This window comes from Neodiprion lecontei, chromosome 7 (genome assembly GCF_021901455.1).
Source record: "Neodiprion lecontei isolate iyNeoLeco1 chromosome 7, iyNeoLeco1.1, whole genome shotgun sequence".
NCBI lineage: Eukaryota > Metazoa > Arthropoda > Insecta > Hymenoptera > Diprionidae > Neodiprion > Neodiprion lecontei.
This window is the reverse complement of record NC_060266.1, coordinates 5040540-5052716: the sequence shown is the minus strand read 5'-3', so window position 1 is coordinate 5052716 and position 12177 is coordinate 5040540. Positions and strand designations below refer to the sequence as shown.

General features: G+C 36.1%; 3 protein-coding genes and 1 long non-coding RNA gene across 4 annotated transcripts in view; 2 read left to right on the top strand and 2 right to left on the bottom strand.

The window, feature by feature from the left end:
• The window catches only part of LOC107220836 (5-hydroxytryptamine receptor 1), a 97336-nt gene extending 92103 nt beyond the window's left edge, over positions 1-5233 (bottom strand). Inside the window, exon 1 of the mRNA XM_046745027.1 lies at positions 5100-5233. The gene's annotated coding sequence lies outside the window, so the exon portion shown is untranslated. The remainder of the gene's footprint in view (positions 1-5099) is intronic.
• Positions 5234-5401: 168 nt separating this feature from the next.
• Positions 5402-7322, top strand: LOC107220841 (uridine 5'-monophosphate synthase). Its single transcript, XM_015659604.2, has 2 exons — positions 5402-5901; positions 6416-7322. The coding sequence occupies exons 1-2, from the start codon at positions 5761-5763 to the stop codon at positions 6899-6901; spliced, it is 627 nt and encodes a 208-aa protein (XP_015515090.1). The 5' UTR covers positions 5402-5760; the 3' UTR covers positions 6902-7322.
• On the bottom strand, positions 7017-12165 carry LOC107220850 (xenotropic and polytropic retrovirus receptor 1 homolog). The gene is made up of 9 exons (XM_015659614.2): positions 12057-12165; positions 11817-11970; positions 11448-11692; positions 10955-11216; positions 10458-10825; positions 10004-10346; positions 9746-9912; positions 9421-9554; positions 7017-9301 (listed from the first exon to the last, which is right to left on the bottom strand). Exons 1-9 carry the CDS (start codon positions 12123-12125, stop codon positions 9040-9042), a joined length of 2004 nt encoding a protein of 667 aa, XP_015515100.1. The 5' UTR covers positions 12126-12165; the 3' UTR covers positions 7017-9039.
• Positions 11162-12035, top strand: LOC124295604. Its single transcript, XR_006905499.1, has 2 exons — positions 11162-11265; positions 11741-12035. It is a non-coding gene; the product is annotated as an uncharacterized LOC124295604 (long non-coding RNA).
• Positions 12166-12177: the final 12 nt, after the last annotated feature.

The window sequence follows — 12177 nt, the reverse complement described above, 5'->3', positions numbered from 1 at the left end:
TATAATTTTTCTATTTTTCACACCGCTGTCGTTACGCGTAAGCTTTGAACTGAAAAATACCGTCGAACTGCAATAAATTTTTCCAAAGATTTTATTTATACATCGAAATTTACAATTCTTCTGTTTTACATTCTGTCCATAATTTATTCATCACATAACGAATCGGATATATATTTTTATTTTTTTTTTTTCCTCTTTATGAAAAGAGGAAATTTCAACAATATTGAAAACCTGCATTTTAACACAGTACATATATTGCTAATAAAATTTCTCTGTGTACATAAAAATTGAGCGGATGAAATTTTTTATTTTTCATATTTCTCGCCTACGTGACTTTCAATCCGTGTCAAAAACCGTCCGCTCAATAAAATTCAACCCACGTGGTTGCAGCACCATTATTTTAGTCAAATGGCACCTGCGCGAAAAGCTTTGCATGGATTTTCTCTTTATTTTTCAAAGCTCGCGGAAATCTTTCGGCAAACGCAAAGAGAATGAACATAAGTCGTTAAAAATCAGAGAGGATAAGAGAGTGTATTACGCACGTGAGTTGTAGTAACAAACTGTGATTTCGGAATGGTTGTAAACATTCCTTAACGCGATATGATGTGTGAAATTTCGTGTGCTATCCGTAGAACATTTAAGCGTTGTTATAATATATTGTTACACAACTCGCGTTTACTTTGTCGGTTTTACAATCTCAATTTTAATCCCCCACGCGTTGAATAACTTAAACTCACGTTATATGGCTTTGACGGACACCTAGAATAGTTTAGAAAAAATCGTGAATACGTGCCACGTATTTAAAAACAAACTTTATCGCTACGCAGCCAAACGTAAGAATCATTAAATCCAATCTTCTCATTGGCTAAGCGTATCTGATTAACCAATCAGAAGTTTATTCTGTTTGTACAAATTTATACTCGTGTAATTACTTATGAAATCTACGTTTCAAACTATACAAAATTTAATTATTTCGTGTATACGACGGTGCGAATTTTTTTTTTTTTTTTTTTTTTCGTTTTTCACGCAATATTAGAAAATTTTAACGTATCATTTATTACACCCGATTTTACAACGTCAGTTTCAAAATTTTCCTTCACTTTGCAACACGTAACGCGGCTTTTACATTAATGCATATTACAAGAATAAATATTGTTTACAACACGTTGACGTAATTTTTCATTAAGATCGCGTAACCTGTATAAAACAACGCATGTAGGATAAATATTTAAAGATTGCGGTTACAGTGATGTTGGTAAGTACGGTTACATATATGTATACATTCATCGCGGATTATCTGACAGAAATAGGAGTAAGAGAGCGAAGAAAAAAAGGCAGAAGCATGAGAGAAACGTGAAAAAAGAGAAAGAGAAGGAAGGGAGGGGGAAAAAAAAAGCCATCAGTTAAAAATACAAACTGTGCAGGATGAGTGTTAACGAAAAATTGCAAAAAGCAGCGAACCTTTAATTTCGCGCAGGCGGGAGTAAGACGTCTTTTGACGTCATGCAACATATCGAACAAGAATTGATTCGAAAGACAACAGTTGGTAACGGAGAAACGATAGCTACAAAAATATTGGCCAACCTCCAATTCCGTGCTTTCAATACCGGTAACAAACTTTCGATTTCATCAAACGGACTCGATGAATTACAAAAAAAAACAAAAAAAAAGAAAGAAAAGAAAAACAACACCGAGAATGCGTTTTCAATTTACAATCTTGAATAAACATATATGTACAATATATATTAGGGTGAGCCAAAAGCACTAACCTCTACGAATCTAGTTTATAAACAACATCTTTCACACAGCTTACTTCATTTTAGTCCAAGCGTTTTCATTTAGTATGTATATTCCCAATAATAGAGCCCTAAAACTGCATATTTCTGCCATTCTTCGACTTTCACGGGCGGTAAGTATGCGAATTTTTGAGTCTAGAAAATCAACTCGGCAGTCTTTTTTTTTAGAAAATTTAACGCCCTATAAGAATGTGCCTGAAAATTTTTTTTATCTCGAACGGTTCAAAAGTTATAGCATTTTTGATGAAAAAAATTTTTTTTTTACTTGTTATTCAAATGGGAAATTTCAAATGACCAGCGACACGTCATAAAATTGAGTTAAGTATTTTTCCAAACGGCAGAATTTTTTTTATCATTAAACAGGTCCTTCTAAGACCATTGATTCGGTAGATTAGTTTTTTTGGCTCACCCTAATACATATATAAATATAAATATACCGCTGTATCGTATTCTGAAGATTGATTGAAGAAATATTTGCTCCTGTAATTTGATATACACCGAGATCGAATACATGTATAGACGTATATAAATGAACATATATATATATTTATACGTGTGTGTGTGTGTGTACTGATCGACTTTCATTAAATATTCACCCGCAGCATGCAAAGGGAGAAAATCACTTGTCAATTCCTTTCTTAAGCCTCCCCGCAAATTATTCGATTCGTACAAATTATTTGGGGCTCTAGTCTCCCTCCTCCCCCATTTCGGTTCTCAATTCTTCAATTCATTGTCATGTTCTCAATACTTATTCGTCCCCTCGTCTCGTCCTTCGATCCTGAACCCCATTATAAAATCTACGCAAGTTCCCTCAAAGATTAATCAGAACTGATCCTCAGACGCTTGGTTACGTACCTACTGATATTTTGAGCACCATTAAACTCGATTACTTATACTAGGATTTATGGGTACTATAAATCCTATACTTGTGGCAATTTTTCTCAGTGCAGTCTAAAGTCGAATTAAGTTTATTTCATAGTCGAATATCGACTCCGATGCGTTAAGCATAGAATGAAGTACACTTCGATCAGTAGGAGTGTAGGTAAAATTTTTTACATTTTCGCAGATTTGTTGATAATATTACCTAATCAAACAAAACTAGCCTAGCCGTATGTTCTCTTCTATCAAATGAACAAGTGACACCTCGGTGATTGTTGTGTTTGAAGAGAAATAGTTGAGGTATCAAATATAATCCCGTAAAATTCAACCTACTGTACAACAATCAAACATGTTGAAAACTGTGCACAATTAATCGCCAATCTTACTAAAACCCCGACCGGAAACGCATTACAGACCGAAAAATCAAACGTATTTATTTATACTTGCAACAATATATTTTTAGTTCCCGACATCCGCGGCATATAATTATAATATTACCAACTTGGCGATAATAAAAAAATTAAAAAACAAACAAATAACATATTTACGATGCTTTGTTTCGTGTTTGGGTGTAATAAATTATTCAAATCATTACGCCACGCTCGAAGTTTCGATGCGGTAAAATAGATTCGCGTCAAAGTATGCAGGAAAAAATTCAACTCGATACAAAACATGTACGTGTAATATAATTGGGCCGACATCCGGTAGTGAAAAAATTGGTTTCAAACCGGCATGCACGTACATCGGGCATAGGTGCGAGGAAATGTTTGGCGTTTTAAGATTCCCCGACGATTTGCATAGAAGAAGAAGGAAGGCGGAATTGTTGAGGACTGATTGTCATTAATATTAAAAACACGCGCGGTAAAGACACTGATGAATTGATGTGCAATTAATAGTGACGTGAGTCGTCATTCGATCGTTGCGTACAACTTATACAATACAATATATATACAATATTATAATATCGGTTTGCATCGCCATTCGGTAGCTTCGCTAACAGTCGTCTGAGACAAATTTGACGCATGCTAATATATCGGCGAGGTTTTCTTAATGGCTGCACATAGTTTCCACTTAAGACTTACGATCAAAATAAAACGATTAAAACGAGTGTATATATAGAAATTAAATGAGCTTTCCTTTAGTTCGACCGGCCGTGCTTGTTGTTGGTATAATTAACATCATTGTCATAAGCGCTTTGATCGCATTTCACGTCGTTGAACAATTGATATTTTTATTTTATTTATTTATTTATTTTATTTATTTTTTTTTTCTTCATCTTCTTTTTTTCCTTCTGCACAACACTTGACTGAATATTATGGTAACTTGCTGTGTTGACACAATCAGTTGTACACAGCATGCACGTCTCTGGTGTGAATAACAATTTATATCCATCTAATTGTCACGTGAAGGAGTGCGATCAGAACTTCTTGGTACGTGGAACGCGCTGGGATGTTTAAAAGAAAAATGAAAAAAAAAAAAAGAGTGCAAATTCGAAACACATTTTCTTTTTCTTCTCTTTTAGTTTCAGATATATTCGGTAGGAACAAATCGTTAAGCTCGCATCGCCTAAACTCTAACAAATTTCAAACAACAGGGTATTCTCAATGTTGCAAATAACAAAATGAAGAGCTTGTGGTTCTGAAAAAGGCGGCCTGTGCGATATATCGAGAAAGTATCCGTTTCGTTGATTCCTTTAACCCTTTAAAATGTGCAGGGATTAAGGATGAACGGCTGTATCAAAGGTTGAGAAAAGAGAAAATATCGTTAGCGATAACGTTGTTGGAAATCTTTTCAACAGGAGTTTCTTTCTCTTTTCCTAAATTTTAACTTACAATAAACTGCGAGACTCATTCGTCTCCGTTTGTGTTATGGGAACGTAAATTACTGTGATTATAGTTGTTACCATGGTGAAAATTTCTGCTACTATAACGAATTTTTACAGAAATTTGAAAAATTTTGTATTATTTTGTACAAAATTGCAAATATGCATAGACTTTCGTAAGGAATTGTAAATTTTCTGAGAAACTATGCGTATTTACAATTTTGTTTTTTACGAAACGTCCCAATTTCCCTAAAAAATTCGTAAAAAATCGTAATAATCATTTTCACCAGAGTCGGCATGACGGACAAAAAATCCTGAAACAGCTACGTCGAAATCTTCTGAAAACCTTGATCAGCAACGTGCGAAAATATTACGCGTTTATCAATCAGGATCGCCTAATTGTTTTCATCGGTTCGAAACATGCCCATTCGATTCCCGAACGGCATCAACGTTCAATCGATAGTTCGTGTTGTTCGCTTACGACATTGGGGTTCACCGGTAGCATTGATTAAACAAGTATGTGATTACTCAATAGCGATCGTGAACTTGGTAGACAATGATTCAAAACACTATTAGCAATATAAAAATCGTTAAATATTTACCTGACCGCAGTCGTTGTTGCCGACGATGCAGCCGTGGCACCAGAATCACCAGAGGGAACTAGCTCACTGCACATCGCGATTAACACTCGTCGACTGATGATGGCGGCTGCAAAACAATCGCCGACTAGACTCCGTGACTCCGAATTGGTCGGTGGTAAGTTTACAAGCCGTGCACGCCGTGGTTCGGTCGATGACACCGGCTCCGCCATTACCGATGAAGTTTGGATTCCCAACCGGCTTACACGATTCTGAAAATATGTTGAATGATTAATTACAGGTTTACAATTATTGTGCCAGGCAAAATCAACGGCGTGTTTATCGTTTCAACTTTCTTATGACGAAACATAGCTTACTTTTCCTAGAATAAATACGGCATGGAAAGTTATGGCTAAAGTACCGCTCGTACTCCACCCCTCCGTGTTTATACCTCTATGTGGTACCGTTATGCCGTACTACGTGATATTACACGTCAGCAAATTGTTCGACTTGTTGACCGAACCGAGCACAAATATTTCAGGCATTCGACGATGGTTAATTGAGGTTAGATTCGTATGTATAGACGTGATCGCTGCGTAGTGAGTGACCGTATCCAGTCAATTGCGAGCCAAGAATAAGTACGAGATATACTTGATTTGGCTGAGTGATTGTTTACCCGAATAAAATGGAAAATCTTTTGGAAGAATTAGCTGTAAAACTATTCGAATCCGAAGCTGTGAAGTTTGGCACCTTCATTATGAAAACCGGTCTACAAACACCCGTCTACTTTGACCTCAGAGCCGTTATTTCACGTCCACAATTGATGGTAAGGAACTTAATTAAGCTGCTTGTTTGCCGATGCTCAATTTTTATTCCAAGGTGATGCTCAATTTTTATTCCAACAGATGCTCAATTTTTATTCAAGGTGATGCTCAATTTTTATTTCAAGAGATGCTTAATTTTTATTCAAGGAGAAACATGACGAATCTAAGCATTGACTAGGGTTACTAAAGACAACCCTGCCCATAGTGATAAATTTTAAGATAGCAAATAATACCTTAAGGGTGTGTAAAAGTCGTACCCTTACCGATAAAGCCATTGTTGTATTGTCCGCGTTAGACAATATTATTCACGAATAAAGGACTTTCCTATGTTAATTGTTCATGCAATATTTACATCGGTCAAATATTGCTCTGGCGTATCATTTTGCTCCGTATCACTTCTACAAACCAACCAGAAAAATCCCTCGACAAAAAATACTATCACTAAAAAATCTATGCATATAATCTTTGAGGTATAGAAAATAATTTCACATGTAAAGCAGGGTTTTATACTTGCAGAAATCTATTTCGAGTTTGCTATGGACACTCGTAGAGCAAGGCAAACCTATTTCACAGGTATGCGGCGTGCCTTATACGGCCTTGCCAATTGCCACATTGATATCTGTAGAAGAAAATATACCAATGCTCATAAGGAGAAAAGAGAGTAAACCTTATGGAACAAAAAAGTTAATCGAGGGCCAATTCAAATTAGAAGAGAATTGTATGATAATCGAAGACGTTGTGACATCTGGAAGCAGTATACTGGAGACTGCAAAAGATCTAATCAACGAAGGATTGACGGTCGAAGAAGCTATTGTTATTTTAGACAGACAACAGGGTGGTCGTGAGAATCTGAAAGCAAAGGGCATCGAAATGAAGAGTTTATACACTCTCACGAGTTTAATGCAGCATCTATTAAATGCAGGCAAAGTGACTTCAGACACCTTTGAAGAGGTCAAGACTTACGTGGAACAAAATCAAGTCGAATTAAATAGCAAAGAATAAATAGAAGTAATTGAGAAATTCGAACTGATTCAAATCTAACAATAAATATATAAATTTAAATCGTCATGTTATACGGTCAGAACTTACACGGCATAATATATTTTGAAATAATGAATCACAATATGTGTATAAAGATATAATTTCAACAATATTTTTTCTTATACATTACAAACAATGTAACACAGTTGTCTACTCACTAAGTTTGTGACTATGGTAGATAATATCTGATTATAAATCTGTACAAACTCAGCAAAGTTAATTCACTGATGCAACAGCATGCGGTTTGAAGGTGAATTTATGCTGGTATCGTTAAAATCAACTTCGCCAAATGTATATGAACGACGGATCAGAGTGACGCTCCTTTCACAATCATTCCTTTCTTGTTTATATATTGATATATTAGACATGATTTACAAAAATATCTGGCCTGGTTCTTATTTAGCAACACCTGTACAATCCTGTATCGTTTGAACATCTAAATCTTAAGATGTAAAAATACCTTTTGACAAAAAAATCACAACAAAGTTGAATCAAGGAACTTCTAAATTAACTGAAGTTTAGGCACCGTAAATACGTATAAAGTGCTACTTAATATAATAGTAATCAAGAATTCCGTTGGACTAATTTAATTAGTTCGTAAATTCGCGTCGCGATCAATTACTAAAGAAGCATGTTCCTTTATTAATCACAATTCAACTTGCACCAGTTTCATTATTTTACACAAATTTATCTCGCACCGAATTCTGAACATAAGGATATAAACGGATACACGATTTTCATTTTACATTGAATTATTATGCGCAGATATCCGAACAAAACTTGAATGTGTTAAATAAATTCACGTAAAATAACATCGTACACAATAAGTTTGTCAACGCAATTAGTTAAATTGGAAAGTATCAATAGGATACGTCCGTTATGATTAACCGCATCTACGTTTACAGAGAAGAGGAAAATTAATCTATAATACTTGGAAAATTCACACAGCTGTTTGTGAAACAATTATCAGTTATTGTTCGTAATCAGCTTGCGAAAGTACCTCATACGAAGTTCGATTATTCTATACGGAATAAGTATTGCTGTTTCTTGTGTAATAAGAGGTAATAAAAATTATTCAATGAAATCTTTGGATATCGGTTAGTATTTGTTGACGCAATCTGGAATAGAGGGTGAAAAAATGATGCATGTTTAACATGCATTTGTATTAATGATACTGAAACTTGCAGGTAATACGGGTAAAAAGGTTCCAGGGGATGACCAAACGATAAAACTTGTCAGGATTATTCAGGGAACTCTTTCGAATATATTTCTTAATAATTTATCATTTGTTCACTCTCTGAAAGCCTTCCAGACGTATTACCCGCTAGTTCCAGAGTAATTTTGCATTACTAATTGTGTATGGCCGCGTTACGTAATAACTATTTTCATTTTGTAATTACTCGTATAAACTCGTGGGGCTGAAAAGGAAGTACGTAACTAAAAAATAAAAATCACCTAAGCCTTGAAATAACGCTTCATGTAAGTATTCAAAAATATAAATCACAATCTACACTTAAATTATTGATTTTTCATAAAACTGTTAGTGGAATGTAACAAATATTCGCACGTGTCGTTGCGTTATTTTAGGATTTTCATTTCGTTTTAATTCAGTATACTATATCGGCACTAGGATGAGGGCATTCACCGGATCCTGTGGAATTTACCGTCGGTTTCAGAATCTCATGAAAAGAAAAGCAAATTTTTATGGTGGCAGCGACAATGCGAGTTTAAAATAAATTCCACAGAATCTGAGCAGCATCATTGTGTATATAGAACACAGTGTTTCAATCCCGTGTCTCAGCCTTGGATACGCAGAACCGTTTTGCATAATATACGTATAATACAGCCACTTGTATATTATAAACTTGTAATGAATTTAGGGATAAATCGAAAAATTGGCTGTACGAAACTAACTACAATTAATCGAAAAATATTTCCGATTGAAAATCTGCTGCGTTTAAAAATAAGTGGCACTGCATCAGATAAATCTCGGATAACCATACGACTATTTCAATAACCTTTATGCAAAAGCTGCAATACGATGAAATAAAAAGTACTTGATCCCGCTTTCAAGTGCAACAAAAATATTAAATATAAATTCAACTAGCGTTAGATACATCTATATCAATTGTTTCCTCTTTCAATAATGCACGCTTGTCCTCCTTAACAGTGTTCTGCTTTTTACCTCCACCCTTGCGCTTTCCCCGATTTATTACTCCATTCTCTTCGTCCATCATTCTTATGATTTGGGTCTGATCGGAACTTTCTATAGGCGCGACAGAAATATCTCTGACAGCACGAAACTTACCACAATTATTCAAGTGCTCGTTCTCAAGACGGAAGAAGTTCCAGATAAATCTTCTACATGGTCGATAAAACGAAATGATCAAACACAACGCACATTATTTTAACTATCTTTCGAAAGTCTGATTCTTGCATCGAGTTAAAGTGGCGAAATTTTATGAACCATAAAAAGTTACCTGAATACTTCCAAAGTAGCGACGATAGAAGTCATCAGCTCGGACTGGACATATCCGTACTGCGTCACTATGTAGGTTGCGACCCATACAAATCTCAATAAAAAGTCTTCTATGATCGCAAAATAATAGAATCCCTGAAATAAGAGATTCCCATATTGAACTTCTCCTGCATACGAAGCGAAATTTAAGATTAAAATGTATGTATACACTTCGAGATACAAATGTATCGAGTATTCTTGCATGGAAAGAAACTTTTTGGGACGGTAACAACAATAGAATTAAAAAATATTCGTTCCGATGATTATTAGCATGAAAATTGACTCACTGTAGAATATACAATTTCCTCTCGTAAGAATCGATTTTCACCAGCATTACTATCCAGGAGTCCCCAATCCATCTTGATATCCCATGTGTACGAATAAATGGAGTTTATCAGGCTACTCACGACCCACAGCCAAAGCCAAGGACTATCCCAGTGATTTGTATATTCGCCTGAACAAGGAAATGAAATTGAATGCGTTGATGAGGTGAAAAGAACAACGTTTTATGAAAGAACACACGAAGATCGAAGGTATAATTTTACCTGCATGAAACGTTCGCAGCGTGTTTGTTATAACGACGAGAAATGTTGTAGCATATTTGCCGGCATTGACCAAGTGCGGGAAAGCTTCCTTTGAATCTCGATATCGGCGAATGCATTGTGCAAAACGGAACCAAGCAGGAAGACAGTTGAGTATTGGTCTAACGATGTAAGACCCAGACAAACACTGCTGCGTATCACCGGCTTCGAACCAATCACCGTTTGTGATGTAGAAGCATATCAAAAAATGAAAATCCAAAAACACAGTCGACAGGCTGTTCAATTGATCGCCCAGCCAGAAATCGGCAAAGTTGACGACCATTAATGGAGCGGAGATGCAACGAAACTGCAATAAACAAAAAGTGGTTGAACTCTAGAGCGTGATTCGTGCAGAGAAACATGATTTCAATCGCTGATTCGGAAACACCATTTCTATACCGTGCGATAAAAGCCTCACCATTATTTTAAGCAACCAAAATCGTGCCTCGTGTCGAAACATTTTGAAAGGATTCAACAGAAAGGCTACGATGATGACGACGAGTGCGAGGGGATTTGCGTAAGGCGGAACGCTCAAGCTTGAGCTGTATAAAAAACTGAGTAAACTCAGTGTCCAAACGACGCCGAGTACAGCTGCTAACTCCATCAGGTGTTGCTCTGACAAATGATTCCTCGGATCGAGCTCAAATATCAATACGTGATTAACACCGGACGAACGCCAGCCATAGACATTGATTCCCATCAGAAATAGGAATTGAATAACAAGCAGGGGTCCTCGATACAAGGGAAATGCAACCTTGAGGCGTGCGCCGCCATCATGAAATATTGCTAAAATTCAATTAATAATCTGTATCAGAAGCGAACGGATGGTATCGCATGTTATAATTTAAAGGTATAAAGAACTGCTCAAATATACTCGAGTAATGATATAGTAAACTGTTCGGGGAAAACTCTTACCTGACAGCACAACTGCGACGAACAAAACAACGAAACTCCCGGAGAACAGTCCAACTTTGAAAGTCGTCCAAGGACTCTGATGTTCTCCAAGGGGAGGCACGCGGAGTCGTTTCATAGCCCTTTGTCTGTCACCACCTTCGAGGCCAGAAGTAACCGTCGCCTCTGTCTCTTGAATAAGCCTGTCGATGTCCTTTGACGTGTGAAAGTGTGCAGTTTCCACGAATTCGGTACGCCATTTGGAGCCGGTATCGACGGACAACAGCTAATATATGCAAATTTGAGTAATAAAAAGCTGTTCGACGTTGATAAAGGTAATTTTTAATTTGTGATTTGCGTTGTAAAATCCAATTGAAAATGTATCGATTAACGAATGAATGAATGATTGAAAAGATTTGATCGAAGATCAAACGCTTGTTAACATGTTGCATAATTTTCCATTCAAGAATTGGCGATTTTCAATGTCTGTTTATCAGAATGATTCACATTAAAGTACCTTATCATGTTTTTTGAGTATCTTTCGAAAACCGGTATGGTTTAGATTTTGGTAGTTTTGAAGAAGGATAAGAGAGAGATAAAATTCTGAAAAAGCTAGTTTTAGCTCCCTGAGCTTGCGAGCAGGCAGATGAGCTTTTGTTGTATTTCGAACGCGGTTCTTTCCTCCGCCGTGATGCGTTTCGGATGCAATTTTTAGTTCGCTTTGCAATGCTGCATATTTTCTTGTTGCCTCCGCCAGCTTCTCTACACAAAATTTGAATGTCGATTAATTTTTTTAAAAATTTTTTACAGATCAATCGAAAATTACTTGATAAATATCGATTAGTTTTTCATTTCACTGAAAATTTGATCGTCGATTTAATCTCACCAGAGTAAAAAGTGTTGATTTTCTTCAATTCACGATCGCAGAAGGTGAAAAAGACTTCGTCGAAAGAGGCAAAATGGCGAGATATGGTTTCCTGCTCGACAATCTCAACGGACGGAGCCTCTTCTACCGCCGTATACAACATGGCTTTCATTTCCTACAAAATATTTGTAGAAAAACACCAATAATATGTCACGTTACGAATAAATATAGTAAAAATTATAGAATTTTCATGAATTTTACCTCATAACTAATGTATTGTTTACGCCATTCAGGCGTAATGTGCGCGGAAAGATGCTCCGCGAACTTCATATTTGATTTAGAATAATTTCAAACTCTAGTCAGCCATACACTGAAACAAAAC

Excerpts from the sequence above, each read along its gene's own strand:
- LOC107220841 (XM_015659604.2), top strand. The coding sequence starts at position 5,761 with ATGGAAAATCTTTTGGAAGAATTAGCTGTAAAACTATTCGAATCCGAA. Across the intron at positions 5,902-6,415 it reads TTTCACGTCCACAATTGATG|AAATCTATTTCGAGTTTGCT; the intron begins GTAAGGAACTTA and ends TTATACTTGCAG.
- LOC107220850 (XM_015659614.2), bottom strand. The coding sequence starts at position 12,125 with ATGAAGTTCGCGGAGCATCTTTCCGCGCACATTACGCCTGAATGGCGT. Across the intron at positions 11,693-11,816 it reads AATCAACACTTTTTACTCTG|AGAAGCTGGCGGAGGCAACA; the intron begins GTGAGATTAAAT and ends AATTTTGTGTAG. Across the intron at positions 9,913-10,003 it reads GCTGCGAACGTTTCATGCAG|GCGAATATACAAATCACTGG; the intron begins GTAAAATTATAC and ends TTCCTTGTTCAG.